The sequence below is a fragment of the Danio rerio genome, chromosome 9 (assembly GCF_049306965.1).
Source record: "Danio rerio strain Tuebingen ecotype United States chromosome 9, GRCz12tu, whole genome shotgun sequence".
Taxonomy (NCBI): domain Eukaryota; kingdom Metazoa; phylum Chordata; class Actinopteri; order Cypriniformes; family Danionidae; genus Danio; species Danio rerio.
Genome location: NC_133184.1, coordinates 29415001 through 29434543, shown reverse-complemented (window position 1 = coordinate 29434543; position 19543 = coordinate 29415001). Strand labels below are relative to the sequence as shown.

The window sequence follows — 19543 nt, the reverse complement described above, 5'->3', positions numbered from 1 at the left end:
CTGTAGAAAATTGCCATAAGAACAATGTTTAGTGGCTCAGTGTATTACAACAGTGTTTTAAAAGTATAAACACTAGGGCTGCACGAATAATCAAAAAAGATCCCGATCTCAGTTCTACCCTAAACGCGATCTTTTTAGCTGATTTAGCTTTTCTACGATTCAGCCAATTATATTTTCAATGTCAGAATAGAAGTGCAAAGGCGAATGCACAAGTCTTCACGGCAACATGGACAACACCAAATGGTGTTATAAGTGTCAGATACTATTTTATAAGGTGTAATTCATTTCGGTCTTTATGTAAAGATGTATTTGCGGCTGCAAAATCTCACATGGGCTGACACACTGTTTGTTTACTACCGAGAGGACGCGCGCGTGGCCGCCTGATGCCTACTTCAGTGAACAGAACCAGCATAGGTTGTGAATAACAGGTAATAAAGTTAAAATATCGTTCAGTTTGTAGCACAGAGCGATCGTTCGAGAGTTGTGCGTGGACTCGTGGAGTATGATTTGCATGTGGGTGTGTTTTTTTTCTCAGAGTGACGGAGGTCTTGAGCTGCACTCGGAAATAAAAATTAACTGATGCGCACATCATTTAAATGATCACTTTTTACAGTTATGATTAAGACAAGCATTTTTTTTCTTTCATAGCGAACACAGTGTTGTGCATGGGAATAAATGTTTAACAGTCTCGGTATAACTACTCTAGCCCTAATGTAATAATATAATGCAGGAGGGAATCTAAAAATGACAAATGTCTCATTTTACCAGTGAATAAATGGTCAAATAATGTTCTCAATGATAAGCATTTGTCTCAAACACAATAATTTAACATCTAAATTATAAATACTTGTATTCTGACGTGATCAATTTACTGTGCGTTAATGATCAGGGCCCTTAAGACATGCGTTGAATTCATACTAAAACATTTTGTACGCACAAAACGTAAATGTGCGTACACAGTAAAAAATTCAGAAGTATGAAGCACTGCGTATGCGGAATCCCAGGCATATTCTCTTTGTACATCCGACTTAACGTGAAACTGAGCGCACGTGCATGAGCGCAAAACCCCTCCCTGCCTAGATTTTCATGCTCCAATTAGGCATCATAGGACATTGAAAGTGTAAAAAGTGTAATGTTATCCCTTTCAAGACTAGTAAATTGGAATATCTGTAACTAGGATGGTATGCTTTGTCTGTGAAAAAATATACACTATAAATAGTATTAATAAAATCCCCTAATTTAAGTCTAAAGATTGTATTCAATGCATAGTATTAAGAAATACAATAAAATTAATCCTTTTCAAAGGCTGACATTTCAATTCCTTTTTTTAAACAGTTGTACTTTCACGTTTACCACAGTTCAGTGCTCTAACAATAACAGCATGTAGAAGAGAACATACTATAAGAAGACAGCCTTAAAGGGCCATGAAACCCCCTCGTTTCAGCAGGGTGTTTTCACACCTCTACTTTGGAAAAAGTCAGAAAAGTGGGCGTGTCCAGCTCTGTTTAGGAGGGAGTGTCGGAGGAACTAAAGTGGGAGGGTGTGGGAGTGTCTATTTGGGCACGCACGAGTTTCAGTCAAAATACTCACACACAGGAGAAAGTGATGGTGTTTAACTTACATGGACATCTGTAGTGGAATTATTTGCCAAATTATTAAATGGTGGACTTTAACTGCAGTTTGGCTCTTTCATTCAGGGAATTCATTCATGCCCCTCACGACAAACGAGATATTTGATTCGAGGATCTGCTCTAAGCGTGTATTTTTCATGCAATGTTTGATACCGCACGACGAATGAGAGAAAAAAACCTCAGCATTTTCCGGAAACTTAGATGCACACGGCAGGTAGCGTCAGAAAGCCGCGTGTGTTATTCCGGTCACAAAATGCGGTCACAAAAACCCTACACGAGGTTAAAGTTTGGTTGTGGTCCTAACATGTTACGGTGCAATAGTTAACTTAGTTCGATACGAACAAACTGAATAAACAAAGAGCACTAGTCGCTCACTTACCAAATCTGTAGAGACAGGACAATCCACAGCAACTAGAGCCGTGTCTTTATGGAGAGAATACTACAAGCGAATCCGGATCTCAGCGTTTGCAGATAAGAACAGCTCTCAGGTAAACAATGTTCCTCCTTAGACACGTAAGTTATTGTTGTCGAGCGTCGCGTACACTGTTAATCCACACGTGAGACTGAGCTCTCACAGAGAGAAAAAGAAAACGAAACTTAACGGCAGCAAACTATAAAAGCAACACTTCACGCTTGTTTTGCCAACACAACGTGGCGTCTATGTCGTGTAAACACAGTAATGAAGTAATGAATATTAATGAAGTTGCACAATAGAGCGCGCTGATTGGTTTGAACCAAGCCTTACTCATGCATTAATGCAGCACACTGTAAGACGTAATAAGACTCACTCTGGCACTGACGCCCAGTCTGCACGCTGGAATACAACGCTATTATGTCATGACCGTGACGCAGCTTCAAAAATTCGTTTCAAACAGGAAGTACGAATTTGCTTGAAATAACGCAAAAACAACCAATTAATACTTTTTAGTGAAATATAGGTGTCTTAATAGTGTTTTTAGCAGTGTGGGACACATATACGACTGTCAACAGCTCAAAAAATGTGTTTTGGTGTTTCGTGACCCTTTAACACTTACCAATGGCCAGGAACAACTCGTTTACATTCATTGCAGTCTTGGCAGAGGTTTCCATGAACAGTAAACCTGTGTCTTCTGCATATGTCTGGGCTTCCTGTATGGAAATATAAATTATAGTCTGGGTTACGTACTGCACAAAAGACATAAGCAACTGTTTTAATAATTAGTTGGGTGATTAAAATATGTATTGCCATTCACACATATGAGATCAGTAAGATTTGTTTTACATAATTATGGGTTTAATGTTTTAAATAATGTTTCTTGTGCATCAAATCAGCATATTACAATACTGTTAGATTAATCACTGTAGACTGGAGTAATTCCTGAAAACTCAACTAAGTTCTCTGGAAAAAAAATGCATTTCAAAATATTTGAGTAACATATACTCAAATACATATACTGGATAAATTCATTCCGCTATGGCGACCCCGGATTAATAAAGGGACTAAGCCATAAAAGAAAATGAATGAATGAATGATAATCTAACCCAGACTGTATTTTTTCACGTTTTGCAACATAACTAATACAAACAACTGTACAAATGTCTTAAAAATAATAAAAGAGACAAAGATATGACCTCATACTCCACAAGTCTCTTGTCTGCTAGATCGGCTTTGTTTCCTGCAAGAGCAATGACTATGTTGGGACTGGCCTGCCGCTGCAGCTCTTTCACCCATGCTTTTGCTCGCTCAAATGTTTCCTACAAACAGGGAACATGGGAACAAGCAATCAAATGAAAGTTTGTATTATCTTTGAAAAGAATGTACTGTTCTAAACTTACAGGTTTAGTGATATCAAACACTACAATGGCTGCCTGGGCTCCACGGTAGTACATGGGAGCCAAGCTGTGGTAGCGCTCTTGTCCGGCTGTGTCCCAAATCTCAAACTTCACTGTAGTGTCGTCCAGACAAACAGACTGGGCCAAGAATGCAGCTAAAGGTGGACAAACAAACAACAACAAAAGTAATTAAGGTATTCAAGCATGTATAATACCAGTGAGATTGATTTTTAGGCTTTTAGCTCTTAGTTTTACAAATCAGATTATATTATTATTATTTTATTATTAACAGGACTCGCAAAATCTAGGGCTATTGTTTTTTTGTTATTGTTGTTGGGTTACCAAAATTTTTCAACAATGTGCCTGGCGGGCTATTCTAGATACCCCACTGGGCACGGTGTAACCTGACTGAAAAAAACAATAGCCCCGGGACTTCAGGCTACCAGATTTTGCAAGCTCTGAAAATAATAATCTGATTCATGAAACAAAGAACTAAAAATATACATTATTATTAATGTTTAATTGACATGAAGTTGACATTAGGGGAATTAAAAATATTCCCTTGGCTACTAACTGACCTAAAAACACAGGACTGAAAGTAAATAATGAATAATAATAAGACAAAAACTAACAGACATTAAAAGGAAATTGAATATATAAAAAACTGAGTATATAAAAATGTAAATGAATATTAATGAATACTGATATAGTATAGAAATAACAGTAAATTATAAATAATACTAAAATAGTACAGAATATAAATGGCGAACAGAAATACTAAATAGAAGAGAAGTAATACCTAAAGAGAAGAGAATACTCAACCTTAGCTTTAGCTTTCTTAACAAAACATTGAGATACCCAGTAAATTATAATTATGAATGATGACGATTACTAATACATGTTATTTATTATAAATAATCCTTAAAAATTGGTGTCTTTTATCATACTCCAGCACCATTGCTAGAACATGGTTCTAGCCATAAACCATTTAATACCACACTTTAAAGTGACTTCACTACATGCCTTAAACAACCTTTACCATGGTAAAACCATTGTGATGCATGACCTTAAAGTGTTTTATCATTTTAACGAGAACGCCAATCTAATATTAGAGTTGCATTATGGGCATTTATATGATGCCTGTCTGTCTCTGACTTTATGGGAGCCAAAGTCTGTAAGCAATAATATACATACATTCTACTATGAAGATTATACTAGAGATAATGAATCAGGTTTGTCGTCATACACATGATATCTTTTATCAGATGATATCTTCTACTATGACTAATCACAAGGTTAGTTTGGTTGAAAGTCAAATTAAGATTAATTAGTGAAAATCAGGCTGCAAACAAGCAGGGTCGATGATGATGATAAGGTATGCGTGGCGGCGTCTCAATCAGCTCTCTAGTTCAGTAGACTAGTGATCAGCTATTATCAAGGCACACTCGATCGCAAATTCTTCTAGAGCACTGAAACACTGACTCCTTGAAAATTCCCACAACGCACAGTAAAAAAAACTCATGTTCCCCTAACGGGTGTTTTGAAGCATGAATCACGCCAATCAATCTGTCTAGAAACGTATTAACCCCAAACGTTTGAAAGTTGTATGTGGGAATGTTAATGCAACAAACTGTTTAAACCAGAGATGCCCAAAGTAGGACCCATGGGTCAAAGTTGGCCCATTGTAACCTTTGATTTGGCCCACCATCCCATCTGAGAGGAGAAGTGAGCATTCTCACTGTTGAGAACCGGGTAATGTGTTCTGTGGTGTAACAACTGTTAAGCGTGTTAAGCGGCTGGAGGGTAGTGGCTGAAATTATGGGAGTTTTCCAGGATAAATAACAAAACGGGAGGGAGATGGGTCTGAAATACGGAACACTCCCGGAAAAAACATGAGTGTTGGCAGGTATGCTCACACACACACACACTGTGCACTCTGACTACTTCAATATTGTTAATAAGCCGTGGTGGGCATTTCACTCTGTCTCGTGCTGAACGCTATCAACAAATCACTACAGACTGTCAATCAGCGCAGATTAGTATCTGGACGGATCTGGGAACAAATGAATCGCCGAACAAATCATATGGGAATCGCTGGGATGATTATGTAAAAATAAATGCATATTATAAGACAATGAAAGTGTTTTATTTACCTTGAATGCATATCAGCCTGCTGTTGGATACCCCCAAAACCAACATATGACCCTTTTTAATGTATTATAGGAGTTCTTTAAATAAATTAGGTAATGACCCATGGCAACTATATTTACCTTCAGTCCACTAGCCTTAGTCAAGTTTGGTTTTTGGCCCTTCATAAAAAAAGTTAGGGCACCTCTGGTTTAAACCAATCAATGTTTTCCTATAGCTCAATACCAATCCATATGAACTCAAATCAAATCCATCAGCTACAGTGTTTCTCACCTCCAATGGTGGTCTCCTGAAACTCATCAAACTGTCCCTTCACAAAGCGCAGCACCAGGCTGGACTTGCCGACGGCCATGTCTCCCAGCAGCACCAGTTTAAACTGGCAGATCTTGGTCTGCGGTAGGTTCCCATTGGCCCTGCCTGTCCCACGGGTACTCATGATGTAGGAAGGGTGGCCGTCCTCCCTGATAGCGTCTCTGAAAGCAGCAGTTCAAAGCAGTGGACTCCGTTTCTGGAGTACTGCAAACGTTTTATTAGTCCACAAGGACAGCAGTTAGTCTGTAATCCTAAAAAAAAAAAACATAAAAAAAGAAAGTGTTTGAGCACAATGTTCCTGGAACTGGTAGTGGAAGAGGAAGTGACTTATATTTTAAGAGCTAGCACATGAAGACAATGTTTTTGTTTTTTAGTTTAAAGAATTTAAATTTATTCTTAATACTTTTAAATATGTTTATTATATTGTTGTACACAGAAGAAAGTTATTATACTGGATATTAGAGAACTGCCCTTAACTATATCTTGCTAAATTCTTGCCAATACAAGCAACTTTCAAGTCAGCAATCAGAAACCACAGATGTTTTGGGATTGAGAATCAGTTCTCATCCAAAAATAGGGAAGCTGGTGAGTAAAGCAACAGAATACGATTTATTAAGTAAGAGTGCATTGCTAAACAATCTCATGACAGTTAGAGCCCAACTGTCATAAATAATATTTCTCATTCAGCATTTTTAATAAAATGTCTGGTGTGTGACACACATTGTTATTCATAGCACACATTGTTAGTCTTTTGGTGAACAATCAATCCATGCAAGTTATTTCACAGAAAAAAAAATGTTTTTTTTCTGTTTCTTAAACTTTTACAGATATAACAAAGGAATTTTACAAAGAAATTTAAACTAATATTATTTCCATTTATACCCTCTAAACAAGTTGAAATTACATGTATCTAAAAGACAAAAATATAATAATAATAATAATAATAATAAGAAGAAGAAATAAAAATAAATAAAAAATGTATATTAAAATAAAATAAAAAAACAAAAAAAATGAATTAAAAAATTATTTGTATTATCTGTACAGAATACACACATACCTTGATAACCCAATATTACAAGCATTTATCCTCAGTTATTTATACAAACTACTTAATTACATTTGCTTTGCAATCGAAAGGCCATAAGATTTAGATTGACAGTTTGTAGAGATACTGACATGCTCAGAAAAGAAAATTCTGAATGGGTCCCATGTTTCAGAAAAAGCCCTAGTATTGCCATTTATTGTGAACCTGATTTTTTCCCAAATGGATGAAGCTCATTGCATCTTGCAACTAGTTGTCAAAACTTGGGGGAAATCTTTGTTTCAATAATAAAAGAATATACCATCCTGCTAGCAGTGTCAAAAATGCAAGAGCGTTTGCAGTAAAGCTCAATAACCCTGCTATATTCAGAGAACGCCCAAAAAGTGCAATAAGAAAATTTTTTGGTAAGCTTCAGTCAAAGTCTGACCATTTGGCAGTCTTCCTCTGCTGACGTCAGTTTCAACTAGGGCTACACAATATATCGTTTGAGCATTGATATCGCAATGTGTGTATCTTTAAAAGCCAAACAGCAAGATTAGATTATTTATTAAGGATTAAAAGATAAATATATTATTGTTTTTAAATCATTTATACAATGACCATTTTATTTTTTGTTTGTTTAATTTCCATAATTGAACACTGACTCCAGAAAACCATAAAGCACTGTTTGTTTCACTTTATTCTTTTAATCTCTGTCATATTTATATTTGATTGTATTTTATTGTGATTTATGCACAGATTTACTGCATAGAAAAAATACTTGATAAGCTCAATCGATGTAAATTAATTAAATATTGTCCATAAGAGCTATTAAATTAATCTGGCGGTATAATCGTACCACAAAAATAAAACGTCGCAATGCCAGATTTTTCCAGAATCGTACAGCCCTAGTTTCAACCACAATATTGTAAACCACACCCCTCTAACTGTTAGTTGGCTACTAGAGAACGATGCAATGAAAAGAAAGCCCCGCCTCCTCCTCAATCTTCTGTTTCAGTAGAAGTAATTCAACATACTGAAATAAAAGTCTGTTCCGGTTCACGCAGACTTTAAGAAAGCTTCAGAAGTGATTAATGACATCCTTTTTCAATTCATCTTTATTTCTATAGCACTTTTACAATGTAGATTGTGTCAAAGCAGCTTAACATAGAAGAGTTCTAGTAAATGGAAACTGCTTCAGATAAGTTGTTCAGTGTAATGTAAATGTCAGGGGTGAAAGCCGAAACACTGAAGAGCAACTCCACCGATGTGCAGCTCCAATAATTCAAATTAAGTTGCGAGAAACAAACTTCACCAATTAACAGAAGTGAAAAAAAAATTAAATAATAAAAAAGAAGCTCAGCTGTGCACAACCATTTTTCTTCTGGCCAAACATCTTATCTTCACATCTTGGTGAAAATATCTCATTACTGAAAGTATGCTGTTTGCATTGCATTCAAAAATCCATTACCCCCCCCCCCCCCCCCCCCCCCCCCAACCCCCCGCCTCAGTTATACATTTTGCAAAGCCCCTTGCAATGGATGTTGGCATAAACAAGGATCAAAAGCTCTTACTGCCCTAGATGCTGAGCAGGTAGTAAACCACCAGGTTTGTGAAACTGCCACCTCTTTGTGGTTTCGCGGCGTTTGCTGTTCTGCTCTCAGACTTTCCATCAGTATCACTTTGCAGTGCAAATATTTATAGCTACACTTTTTTTAAGTACATAGGTCAGTTTGCCATCAAGCAACAGCTTTGCCCTCAAGCTGTGCTACAACCTAAAGGCGTTAAATAAAGTGTCACCAGTGATGAGCTTGTTGAGCTTAATATGAAACATCTATGATGAGCCAATTATTAGAATTACATATGTGCTAATAATAAATAGCATTTTATATAGTACTTAACACGCACACAGCACGTTAAAGAGTATTATGGTACAGGATTTATTTTTATGGTAAATTACAATCCTGACCTGAACAATACATTTTGGCTTTCTGAATTTTCTACAGTACTATGTAGTGTTATATAGTATGTAAATACTACAGAGTACTGGTTACATGTTTTCATCCTTCTTTAAAACATCTTCCTTAGTGTTTAACAGAAGAAGTCTCCACTTTTTGTCTCCACTCATTTAGTCTCCACTTCACTTCCTAATCTGCAATTCTGTACTCAAAAAAACAAAAAATTACTATTACTTTCCTTCTTAGACTTTACAGACCTGAAACTTGCCTATAGCACTTATTCATTGTTGCTCTTATAGTGGTGTAAATTGCTTCCTTGTCCTCATTTGTAAGTCGCTTTGGATAAAAGCGTCTGCTAAATGACTAAATGTAAATGTAAGAAAGAAACTAAATGGTTTTGAATATTGAGGTAAAGTTGGTTTTAAATTCGCACATTCATTCTTTGACAACTTGTGACATTCTCCCTATTGTTTACCATGGTACTTTGAAAATTCGGCTTGAAATAACATGCAAGTATGACTTCAAAACAACATTACACTATTTATATGACTGTGAACAATATTGCACTTTGATGGTCATTTGGCTGCTAATGTGATTTCGCTATTTAGAATTTACAAGATTACTTTTCTGAAATTATTTTATTAAGAAGAAAGTCAGAATATGCGAATATAAAACCAACTTTACCCCAATGTTTCGAACCACCTGAGGGTGAGTAAATAGTGAGTACGTTTTCATTTTTGAGTGAACTACACCATCAATAATTCTAATAATTATATGTATGTATCTTTCTGAATTATAAAGCTAATAGTCAGGAATATGTCTGTTGATCTGAATAAATAATGCTAATAATAACTCTCTCACTAACATTCAGCTTAGTCCCTGATTATTAGGAGTTGCCACAGCAGAATGAACCGGCAATTACCCTGGCAAATGCTTTATGTGGCGAACACCCTTCCAACCCCAAGCTAATAATATCCGAGTATGTCTATTAGTCAAAATAATAATGCTATGAATGGTAGTATGTCTATTGATCTAATTTTTCATCCTAATAACTGTATGTCTATTGATTTGATGCTAAATTCGTATGACTACTGGTCTGAATAATAATCAATAACTAATAATCAGGAGTTTTGTGTATTGACCTGATTCAATCAGGAGTCTATAGATCTAAATAAAATGCTCAGGTGCATGTCTGTTGATCTGGATAATAATATTAACAATCAAGCGCATGTCTGTTGTCTATTGATATAAATAATAACTCCAATGACTCTTCTGATTCATAACTGTAAAAATCAGCAACATGTCTGCTGATGTGATTCATAACTGTAATATTTAGGAATATGTCTTCTGATCTGGATCACAATCCTAACGATAAGGAGTAGCCTATGTCTGTGGATCAGATAATTAACTCTAATAATCACGAGTTTGTCTACTGATGCGAATGATAACTCTCTCATAGTTAGTAGCAGATTTTCTTGATAAAACGCAGAACTCTGCCAGTCAGGTGAGCGTGTCTGCTGTGATGCATTAGAGGCGCAGTATAGACTGACCATTAACGTGACTCGTCTCGATCCTGGCGAAGCGGCCCAAGTGGTGCCATGAGCACCCGTTTCCAAATTAATCACATCTGGTGTAGATACATATTGGAATTCAAAATGACCAGGATAAGTGATATTTACCTGTTGTTGCCAGTCGTGGCTCTTTTGGCGATGGCTGTTCGGTTGTTGATCTATCAGCTGGTTATCGGGCTGCGAACACTTCCGCACATCCGCGCATGCGCATTGTTGAGCTGTAGAAGTCAGCTTGTGGAGATTGTGGATTTAAAATCATGTATACATAATTTCTGAGCAGTTTTAATAAACGTTAATAAAAGTTTGTTCATGTATGTATGTATGTATGTATGTATGTATGTATATATGTATGTATATATATATATATATATATATATATATATATATATATATATATATATATATATATATATATATATATATATATATATATATATATATATATATATATATATATATATATATATATAAGAAAATTGTAAATGAAATCAAGCTAGATTTATTAAAACATAAATAAGACAGTTTTTTTTATATCTTTTTCATATATATCTATGGGTCGCTTTTATTAGATTATATTCACTAACTTTTATTTTGAAATCTAGAAAAGGTAAAACTAAGATTAGTACATAACACCCAGTCTAATTTAATCGTCATATATACAGTAAAAATATTGCATTTGGTAGTGGTTTGCTTGCAAATATGTTATTTTGCGGTGTATTTTAATGACATCAAATAAGCAAATCACCATATGACTTTTATGTTGAAATGCAGTGCTCCAAACAGAGCGGTTTGCGTTACGTCACGCTGTGACGCAGACTTGGTAACCACTCATGAACAGTTGGACAGTTTTATCGTTTGTTTTCTTAGAGATGGTAAAGCTGGAGGTTTAAGAAGTTACATGTTTATTAGTATTGAAGTAATTTATTATTCTGAGGTGACAGTTTGGTGATGACCTTGACCTCAAGTGATTCTGTAGTGAATTAAACGATTATAATGAAGTTTTGAGCGGTACAACAGCGCGCGTTCGCGAGGTTCCTGTGTTTTGTGTCGGGTCGCGCGCGACTCAATGTGCACAGCATCGAAATCATTTCCATCTAAATGTTTATTTTATTTATGTTCGAATGTATTTTTACCCCAAAAAACAAAGGTGACCACCTTTTGACACCGTAAGACTTCCAGTGGTCAGGTAAGGGGAGTGAATTCTGAATTTGTGTAATAACTTAGTTGTCGTAAAGTTACCCTATTGCTTCATATCTTTCTTACATCGTAAGTAGAAAGTATGTAACGTTATATCTAATACACATATAGTACAATGTAATCTTAAATAACTTGTTATACTCTTAGTAGTACCATCTGTTCTCGCGTATTTCTGCAAAATCGTTTAAAATTGCTCGTTATGTTCATATTTTCCTAAATCCTAATTTTTTTTCCAATATTTTAATCTAAAGGCTTCTTGGACGGGTTTCACACTTTTTCAGATTAGTTATAGATTGCAGGAAGGTTGTCTCTCTGTCTACAAATGTGCGTACTATTCCGATTTGTACTGTAAAATGCCACAGGTTTAGAATGTGTTTTTTTTTTCAATGAATGTTTCTCACAGTATTTTATGGCATTAATAAAAAGTAAGTTAGTCTGATTAGCATCTTCATATTAGGATGCTGTGGTCGTCATGGAAACACTGAAAATTATTTTCAATTCAAGAAGGCCATCAAGTGGTTACCTAGAAAATTGCTTGCCTTTGCCTGCTATAGATGTAGCTATAGACCGTCTTTCTCTTGTTACTGACTCTATTACTAATACGATTATCATTGTATTTTTACATAATATACCATTTTACACATATTCTAGCACATTGTCACCCATACTTTAATGATAATTTGATGCTTTCTCTGATCCAACTCAATCTCTTCTATAGAAATGGACAAGTACACAGCATATGTATGGCCACGTCTGGAGCCCTTCCTCGTCGGGGTGCTTCCCGCCACACCTCCAAGCAAATTCAGCATGCATTATCTGCGCAAGATGGCCAGTTATGTCCGGACACGGGATGGCTGCTTCCCCAGGCTTGGTTGGCAAATGTGGCGACACATCGCTTGTGGCAAACTGCAGCTTGCAGAGGATCTGGCTTGGCTCTATTTTGAAACTTTTGATCTGTTGATGCCACGCTCTGCCGAGCAGAGATTAGAGTGGGCAGAAGCTCTGTCTCAATGCCACACTCAGAAGGAGCTTGACAGGCAACGTTGTAAGGTACGAATAAAGAGGTGTAGTGCTGTTAGACAATGTTATTGCTATCCTGCTGCACTAATTGTTTCTTTTCACCTTGCTTTAGCTGTCAGTAGACACTCTGCAGTTTCTACTGTTCCTATATTTACAACAACTGAATCGAATCTCTCTCCGCACGTCACTGATTGGAGAGGAATGGCCGAGTCCCCGATCACGATCGCCCTCATCTTCTTCTTCTGAGAGAGATGCCAAAATTAGTTCCCAAAATAAGGTGTGTGTATCAGTCATATTTTATAAAGTATTAAAAAAGGAGTTTATTTTTATTTCCTTTATTTAGAAAGTATGCATTTTATTAATAAGACATGACATTAAAACTTTCTATTTAAAGTTTACTATTTCAAATAAATGATTAATTTTTTCAATCAATTATTAACTAAAAGGAGTTCTTGGGATCTGCTTAATTGTTGTAAAAATAAATGTCAAGAAAATTTAATTAATAATACTAATGAGGATGATTTTCCCAGTGATGGTTTGCAGCTGGAAGGGCATCCGCTGTGAGCTGGATAAGTTGGCGGTTCATTCCATGGTGGTGATCCCTGATTAATAAAGGGACTAAGCCAATAAGAAAATGAATAAATGATGTTGATGATGATTATGATTATGATAATTTTGTGTGTGTGTGTGTGTGTGTGTGTGTGTGTGTGTGTGTGTGTGTGTGTGTGTGTGTGTGTGTGTGTGTGTGTGTGTGTGTGTCTAACTTGCATTTGTGCCTGTTATCCTGTAGCAATTATCAATATAGTGCACAAAGATTTTTTTTCCCTTTCTTTTTTACCAGAACTGGGATGTTCAGGCTCATCTTACTTTTATTCAAACACACCTGCCTGAGCTCTTGGAACTGCTGGTGGAGCCAGGACAGCTGAGCAGTTCAGGACAGGTTTTGCGTGACAGCCACCTCACTTCAGAGGCTGTGGAGAGCCTCAGTCTTCTTCTGGAAGGATCTGTGAGCCACAGCCGTACAGTTCATCCAGTCCACAAGCTCCTCAGTCGCTCACAGCTGCAGTCCCAGGCGGGATTCTCGAAACTCAGTTGTTCCTACTCTCTGCAGCAGTTCCAGGACTTTTTGCGTCAGGCCCTTTGCCTCAACCCCTTTGGCATTTCCAACTGCTCACAATCGGGCAAGAAACTGTCATGGGCCTTGCAAGGTAAACTGAAAGTTGATCTTATAGAAATTAAAGTAATTGTTAGTTTTTTGCAGACTTCTACAGATTCAGTGATCTTTGGGAGTAAATATTACCTTTTTATATGCAATAAGGCTATATGTGTTTAGAAATCTTAAAGGAACAGTAGCAAAAATGTATTTGTTTAAAACATTTCATAAAAATGGACATTTACTCTCCCTAAATTGGTTAAAAACCTTTGAGTTTTTAACATAAAATCCATATTTCAAAAAAGTGTTTTGGAAAAAGCTTTTTAACATTCCTAAAAAAATGATATGTTTTTATATTCAACAATGGTAAGATAGTCAAACAGGTTTTTGACAAGTGGAGAATGAGTAAATTATGACAGAATATATTGTTGAACATATTATTATTGTTATTGTTATTATTATTATTATTATTATTATTATTATTATTATTCAGTCGGCAGCTGGCTCTCTGCAACTCTCACATGGTCGCCTACTGAAGCTAAGCAAGGCTGCACTCAGTACCTGGATTGGAGACCACATGGGAAAGCTGGGTTGCTGCCAGAAGTGGTGTTAGTGAGATCAGCAGGAAGTGCCCACCCTGTGGTCTGTGTGTGTCCTAATGCCCCAGTATAGTGACGGTGACTCTATACTGCTCAGTGAGCACCGTCTTTCGGATGAGACATTAAACAGAGGTTCCAACTTTCTGTGGTTGTTAAAAATCCCAGGATGTTCTTAAAAAAGAGTAGGCGTTTAACCCTGTCCTCTGTCCATCATTGCCTACTAACCATCTCCATACAATAATTCTCCTCCCCATCAATCAGCTGATGTGTGGTGTGCGGTCTGGCACAATATGGCTGCCATCGCGTCATCCAGGTGGATGCTACAAACTGGTGGTGGATGAGGACATTCCCCCCCAATGTGTAAAGAGCTTTGAGTGTCCAGAAAAACACTATATGAATGAATTATATTAATTATTATTTATATTATTAGTATATATTAAATTGAACTTGAAAAAATGTAAAATGAAAAAATAGGAATATTAACCATACAAGTTAACTGAACCTCAAGGAAACAGCTAAAGAAATATGTTATGGATCTTTTGTTTGGTTTGGCTTAATCAGATGAATAGTAAATATGATGGTGGAGTCACTAGTTTTCTTTAATTTTACAGTAGAGGGCACGCTAAAGAAAGCCAAAATATTTCGAAACACCCATGCAGCTCCTCCAGGAAGTCGACTGGTGGTCATGTCGCAGGTCTGCAAACAGACATTGGCCAAGGACTCTGAAAAGCTGAATGATGTCAACATCAAACTCCACCGCTGCAGTGAGGCATTCATCTACCTTCTCTCTCCTCTGTGGTAAGGAAACACTTCATTCATAATTTAGGCATGTCGTAATATACCCTCTTTTGTTAAGCAGTATATTGTCGTAAAAGTAACTGCAATATATTATAATAATATGTATCATGATAGTTACTGTGATTTGAAAATGGATATTAATACACTCTTTTAATGTATATCATGACATATCATTCTTTCTGTTTGTCATTATATAACCATATATGATATAATATAATATAATATAATATAATATAATACATTGCCTTGTCAATAAAGGTGTTTAGATTTATGTAACCAAATAGTTAAGTATATGATTCTTTATTGTCTGTAGCTTTTTATTTATAAAAAATTTTAATTTTCCCATTTACTATGAATAAAGTTTATTAAAATAAAGCAAACTAAACCAATTTTGAATCTACCTGAATGTTGGAATAATTCTATAACAAATACTCTTATCCTAGTCACATTTAGCACAATTTCATGTCTCCATATTTCTTTGCTTGATGTTCATTGCATTTATTCAAAGCTAATTAAAGGTAGGCATTTTTATCAGTACTTGCTTTACCTGAGAATTAAACCTACAATCCTGGCAATGTCCATGCCATACTTAACTATTTGAGTTTTAATGTGGAGCACATTACAAATGGAAAATTAATGCAATTGTTGCTATACAACTAGGCAACAATACTGTCCCATTCCTAATTATAACAGCATTGGATGAATCACAACTTGCATAACTAGAGCTTAACTAACTTACCAAAAAAGCGGGCATAGTCTCCTGTCAATAAATATTTTTATCAAGTTGAAGTGTAATACAGAACGAAATTATAAAGAAAATATAATATAATAATACAAGAAATGTAACATGTTATATATTTTAAAATGTATATATGAAAAACTCCCTAGCAGAAGAAACGCACAATTATATATATAAATAAATAGAAAAAAAGTGCTGTGTCAACGTCCATTTTAACCAAGTCTTTGTGTCCTGCAGGTCTGTGACCCTGGACAAGTGCAGAAACAGTACACTAGTTCTGGGGCCGGTAAGGACCAGCGTCCACATTCAGAGCTGTGAGAATGTCCGTGTTGTTTGTGTGGCCGGTCGTCTGACCATAGGAGGCTCCTTCAACTGCACAATTCACTCCCTCACTCCAACTCGACCCCTTCTCCTTCCTGGAAATGCGTCTCTCACTTTGGGCCCCTTTCACACACAGTACCCCACCCTAGAAGACCACATGGCGAGTGCAGGTTTAGCAGTGGTTCCCAATTTATGGAACCAGCCTCTGCTGTTTGGAGTCGAGGGTTCAGCTCCAGATACAGGCTGCTACCGAATCCAGCCCCCTTCTGAGTTTTATCCACTAGTGATTCCCTTCCAAATGGATGGAGATAACTGCGAGATCCCTTGCAGCCTGCCGGAAGATTTCCAGAAGGCCTTGGAGAGCCGAGAAAAGACCATAGAGGAGTGGCAGAAGACTGTCAAGGATGCACACTTGAACAAGTAAACCTACTTTTTGGTTCCTGTCCAAGCTGTAGATAAACGTAGATGCAAATTTTGAGCCAAATCAGACATAGCTGTATGTGGAGTGTAATGTAAACAGTTTTGTTCAAGATGTTGTATTGCACTTGTTGCTTTTCTTATCAAAAGTGTTGTGTGTGTGCTTGCGTGCGTGTGTGTGTGTGTGTGTGTGTGTGTGTGTACATAAAAATGATTTGAATATTAATATTACAATAATTATCTATAAATGCATAAAAAATACTTTCATTATAAAGCATTTCTCAAACATAATATTCTACAATAGAAACACTGAATCTTTTAAAATTAAAAGAATAAAAAACAATCTGCAACAAAGTGACGAATCAGAACTAACAAAACCTTTTCTAAAATAGCTAAAAAATTAAAAAGGTAATAATATGATAGATTAGAATGATATATTTATTTTACATCATTTTTATGCCTGATTCACACTGGGCATCAGCGTCAATGCTTCCCAGTTACTTTGAATGGGTGATGGAAAGCCGAACTGAAATGTGGATCTGTCGACACATCAATGTTTGGGATTTCTCAACATTCTCAACTGAGAAGCATCAGCCAATCAGATCTCTTTATGACAGACAGTAGCCAATTGCAGACTAATTTTATGGGCCAACTTCAGACATGCACTCCCCATGTGAATCGGGTGTTACTATTATTATGCTGCTGTTTTTTAAATATTTTTTATATACAGTAGTGTGTGTTTGTGCAGCCACGTTTAAAAAGACTATAGTAATTTATTTAAAAAAGTGCTTGTGTTTTTGAACGATACTATGGTAAAATATTGTGCTCTTCTGTTGTGGTAATTCTATAGTTGCTATGAAAAAACAATTAAAAGAAATTACCCGATACTGTAGGTTCTAAAACTATACTGCAATGCACTGCAGATTACTGTGGTATAAGCTAAAGTATTACAGGTCATCAGCTCATTCTTATTAATACTGGAAATATACTGTAGCAATTATTAACAAAAAATTGTAAATATTATAATTTATAAAGTGTAACTAAAGTTCCTTTACGCTAAGTCATTTCACTCTGCAGTCATCTTTGAAACACCTCTCGGGCAATATGCTCGGGCATTCTGTCTGAATGGGGAAACATCTAATTCTCCAAAACTGTTTGCCAAGCTTATGATTACATTACATATTTGCAATCACCAATGAAATTTAACAACATCTGTCTCATAGGCTTTGTTTCTAAACAACAAACAAAGTCAGCATATTTTCAGGTTGTCCTAGCTAATGCGCATACGCAATCGAAAGAAACGAGATCATGACACCAACCTCATTTATGGCTGTTTTACACACGATCGTCCTCTGAATAATGATCATCTGATCAAGTTGCTCTTCTGAAGTAATCTACAACTTGGTCTTGATGGCGAATCTCCTTCAGAAATTAAAGTGACTCTTTGTTTACACGTTTGTGGGGATTTGAGTATGCTGTCATGTGATGTGTGTTTAACCGAACGGATTGTACCTAGCTGCCGGCAGCTAGCTCTCTGCAATTCTCACATGGTCGCCCACTGAAGCTAAGCAGGGCTGCGCTCGGTCAGTACCTGGATGGGAGACCACTTGGGAAAGCTAGGTTGCTGCCGGAAGTGGTGTTAGTGAGGCCAGCAGGGGGCACCCAACCTGCGGTCTGTGTGGGTCCTAATGCCCCAGTATAGTAACGGGGACTCTATACTGCTCAGTAAGAGCCGTCTTTCGGATGAGATGTTAAACCGAGGTCCCGACTCTCTGTGGTCGTTAAAAATCCCAGGATGTCCTTCGAAAAAGAGTAGGGGTTTAACCCCGGCATGGCCAAATCTGCCCACTGGCCTCTGTCCATCAAGGTCTCCTAACCCTCCCCATATCATGATTGGCATATCATCACTCCGTCTCCTCTCCACCAATCAGCTGGTGTGTGGTGTGCGGTCTGGCGCAAAATGGCTGCCGTCGCGTCATCCAGGTGGATGCTGCACACTGGTGGTGGATAAGGAGTTTCGCCCCCCATTGTGTAAAGCGCTTTGAGTGCCCAGAAAAGCGCTATATAAAAATGTAACGAATTATTATTATTATTATTACCTTGCGGTCGTTTTATACAAAACCAAAACTTGTTTTCAAGTGCACTTGGTTCACTTAAAAGTAGAGATTTCAAGCTTCATCTGGAGATATTTCTTATGTCTGTGGAGCAATTATTCGCTGAGATTTCAGTGTGTTTGTTGACAACCAAACTGTCGTAAAAGCACACGTGTGGTCCGAGCTTCTCCGTCAGCGTATAGCAATCAATGATTGGCTCCTGTACTAGTAGGTGGGGCTTCATTCGCTATATTGACCGTTATACTTTTCCCCATTCAACACTATACAAGTGACATGTCTTGTGTATTCTATAGTCTTTGGTGTAACAAACTATAAAATATGGTTCAAAACACTACTGTATTTACTATAAACTACTCTAGTATTTATAGTAATAACTAAATAAATATAAATACTAAATAAATATAGTAAATTAGTATATATATTTTTTCATGTGAGTGTGTATATATATATATGTATATATATATATATATATATATATATATATATATATATATATATATATATATATTACACACACACACACACACACTTTATTCATTTGTACTCTATATAAACATGAATTCACATCTTAAATGTAAACATAACACATGGATGAATTGTAGTTCAGAATACTTATTTAAACCAAATGTGAAATGGTGATTTTATTCTTATGAGGCATTCAGTAGTGTTGTGTTGTGTCTTTGTTGTATTAAAGGGCTCAGCGACGGCAGTTTCAGGCCTTAGTGGAGCAGA

The 19543-nt window shown here is 36.5% G+C and overlaps 2 protein-coding genes across 4 annotated transcripts in view; one reads left to right on the top strand and one right to left on the bottom strand.

Moving 5' to 3' along the window:
• The window catches only part of rab5b (RAB5B, member RAS oncogene family), a 26121-nt gene extending 15469 nt beyond the window's left edge, over positions 1–10652 (bottom strand). The window contains exons 1-5 of one of the 2 annotated variants that reach the window (XM_068223357.2): positions 10562–10652; positions 5865–6154; positions 3447–3598; positions 3243–3365; positions 2666–2759 (exon numbers count right to left, since the gene is read on the bottom strand). In XM_068223357.2, coding sequence (XP_068079458.1) covers positions 2666–2759; positions 3243–3365; positions 3447–3598; positions 5865–6027 — 532 coding nt within the window. In that variant the 5' untranslated portion in view covers positions 6028–6154; positions 10562–10652. The remainder of the gene's footprint in view (positions 1–2665; positions 2760–3242; positions 3366–3446; positions 3599–5864; positions 6155–10561) is intronic. The other variant, NM_212885.1, reaches the window with a different exon arrangement.
• Positions 1–19543, top strand: part of tbccd1 (TBCC domain containing 1) — a 24920-nt gene that overhangs the window by 4499 nt on the left and 878 nt on the right. Inside the window, exons 1-7 of one of the 2 annotated variants that reach the window (NM_001089540.2) lie at positions 11298–11639; positions 12369–12700; positions 12783–12947; positions 13512–13878; positions 15034–15220; positions 16197–16700; positions 19506–19543. The exon at positions 19506–19543 is cut by the window's right edge and continues 724 nt beyond it. In NM_001089540.2, coding sequence (NP_001083009.2) covers positions 12371–12700; positions 12783–12947; positions 13512–13878; positions 15034–15220; positions 16197–16700; positions 19506–19543 — 1591 coding nt within the window. In that variant the 5' untranslated portion in view covers positions 11298–11639; positions 12369–12370. Of the gene's footprint in view, positions 1–11297; positions 11640–12368; positions 12701–12782; positions 12948–13511; positions 13879–15033; positions 15221–16196; positions 16701–19505 lie in introns of those variants that run through there. The other variant, XM_073911450.1, reaches the window with a different exon arrangement.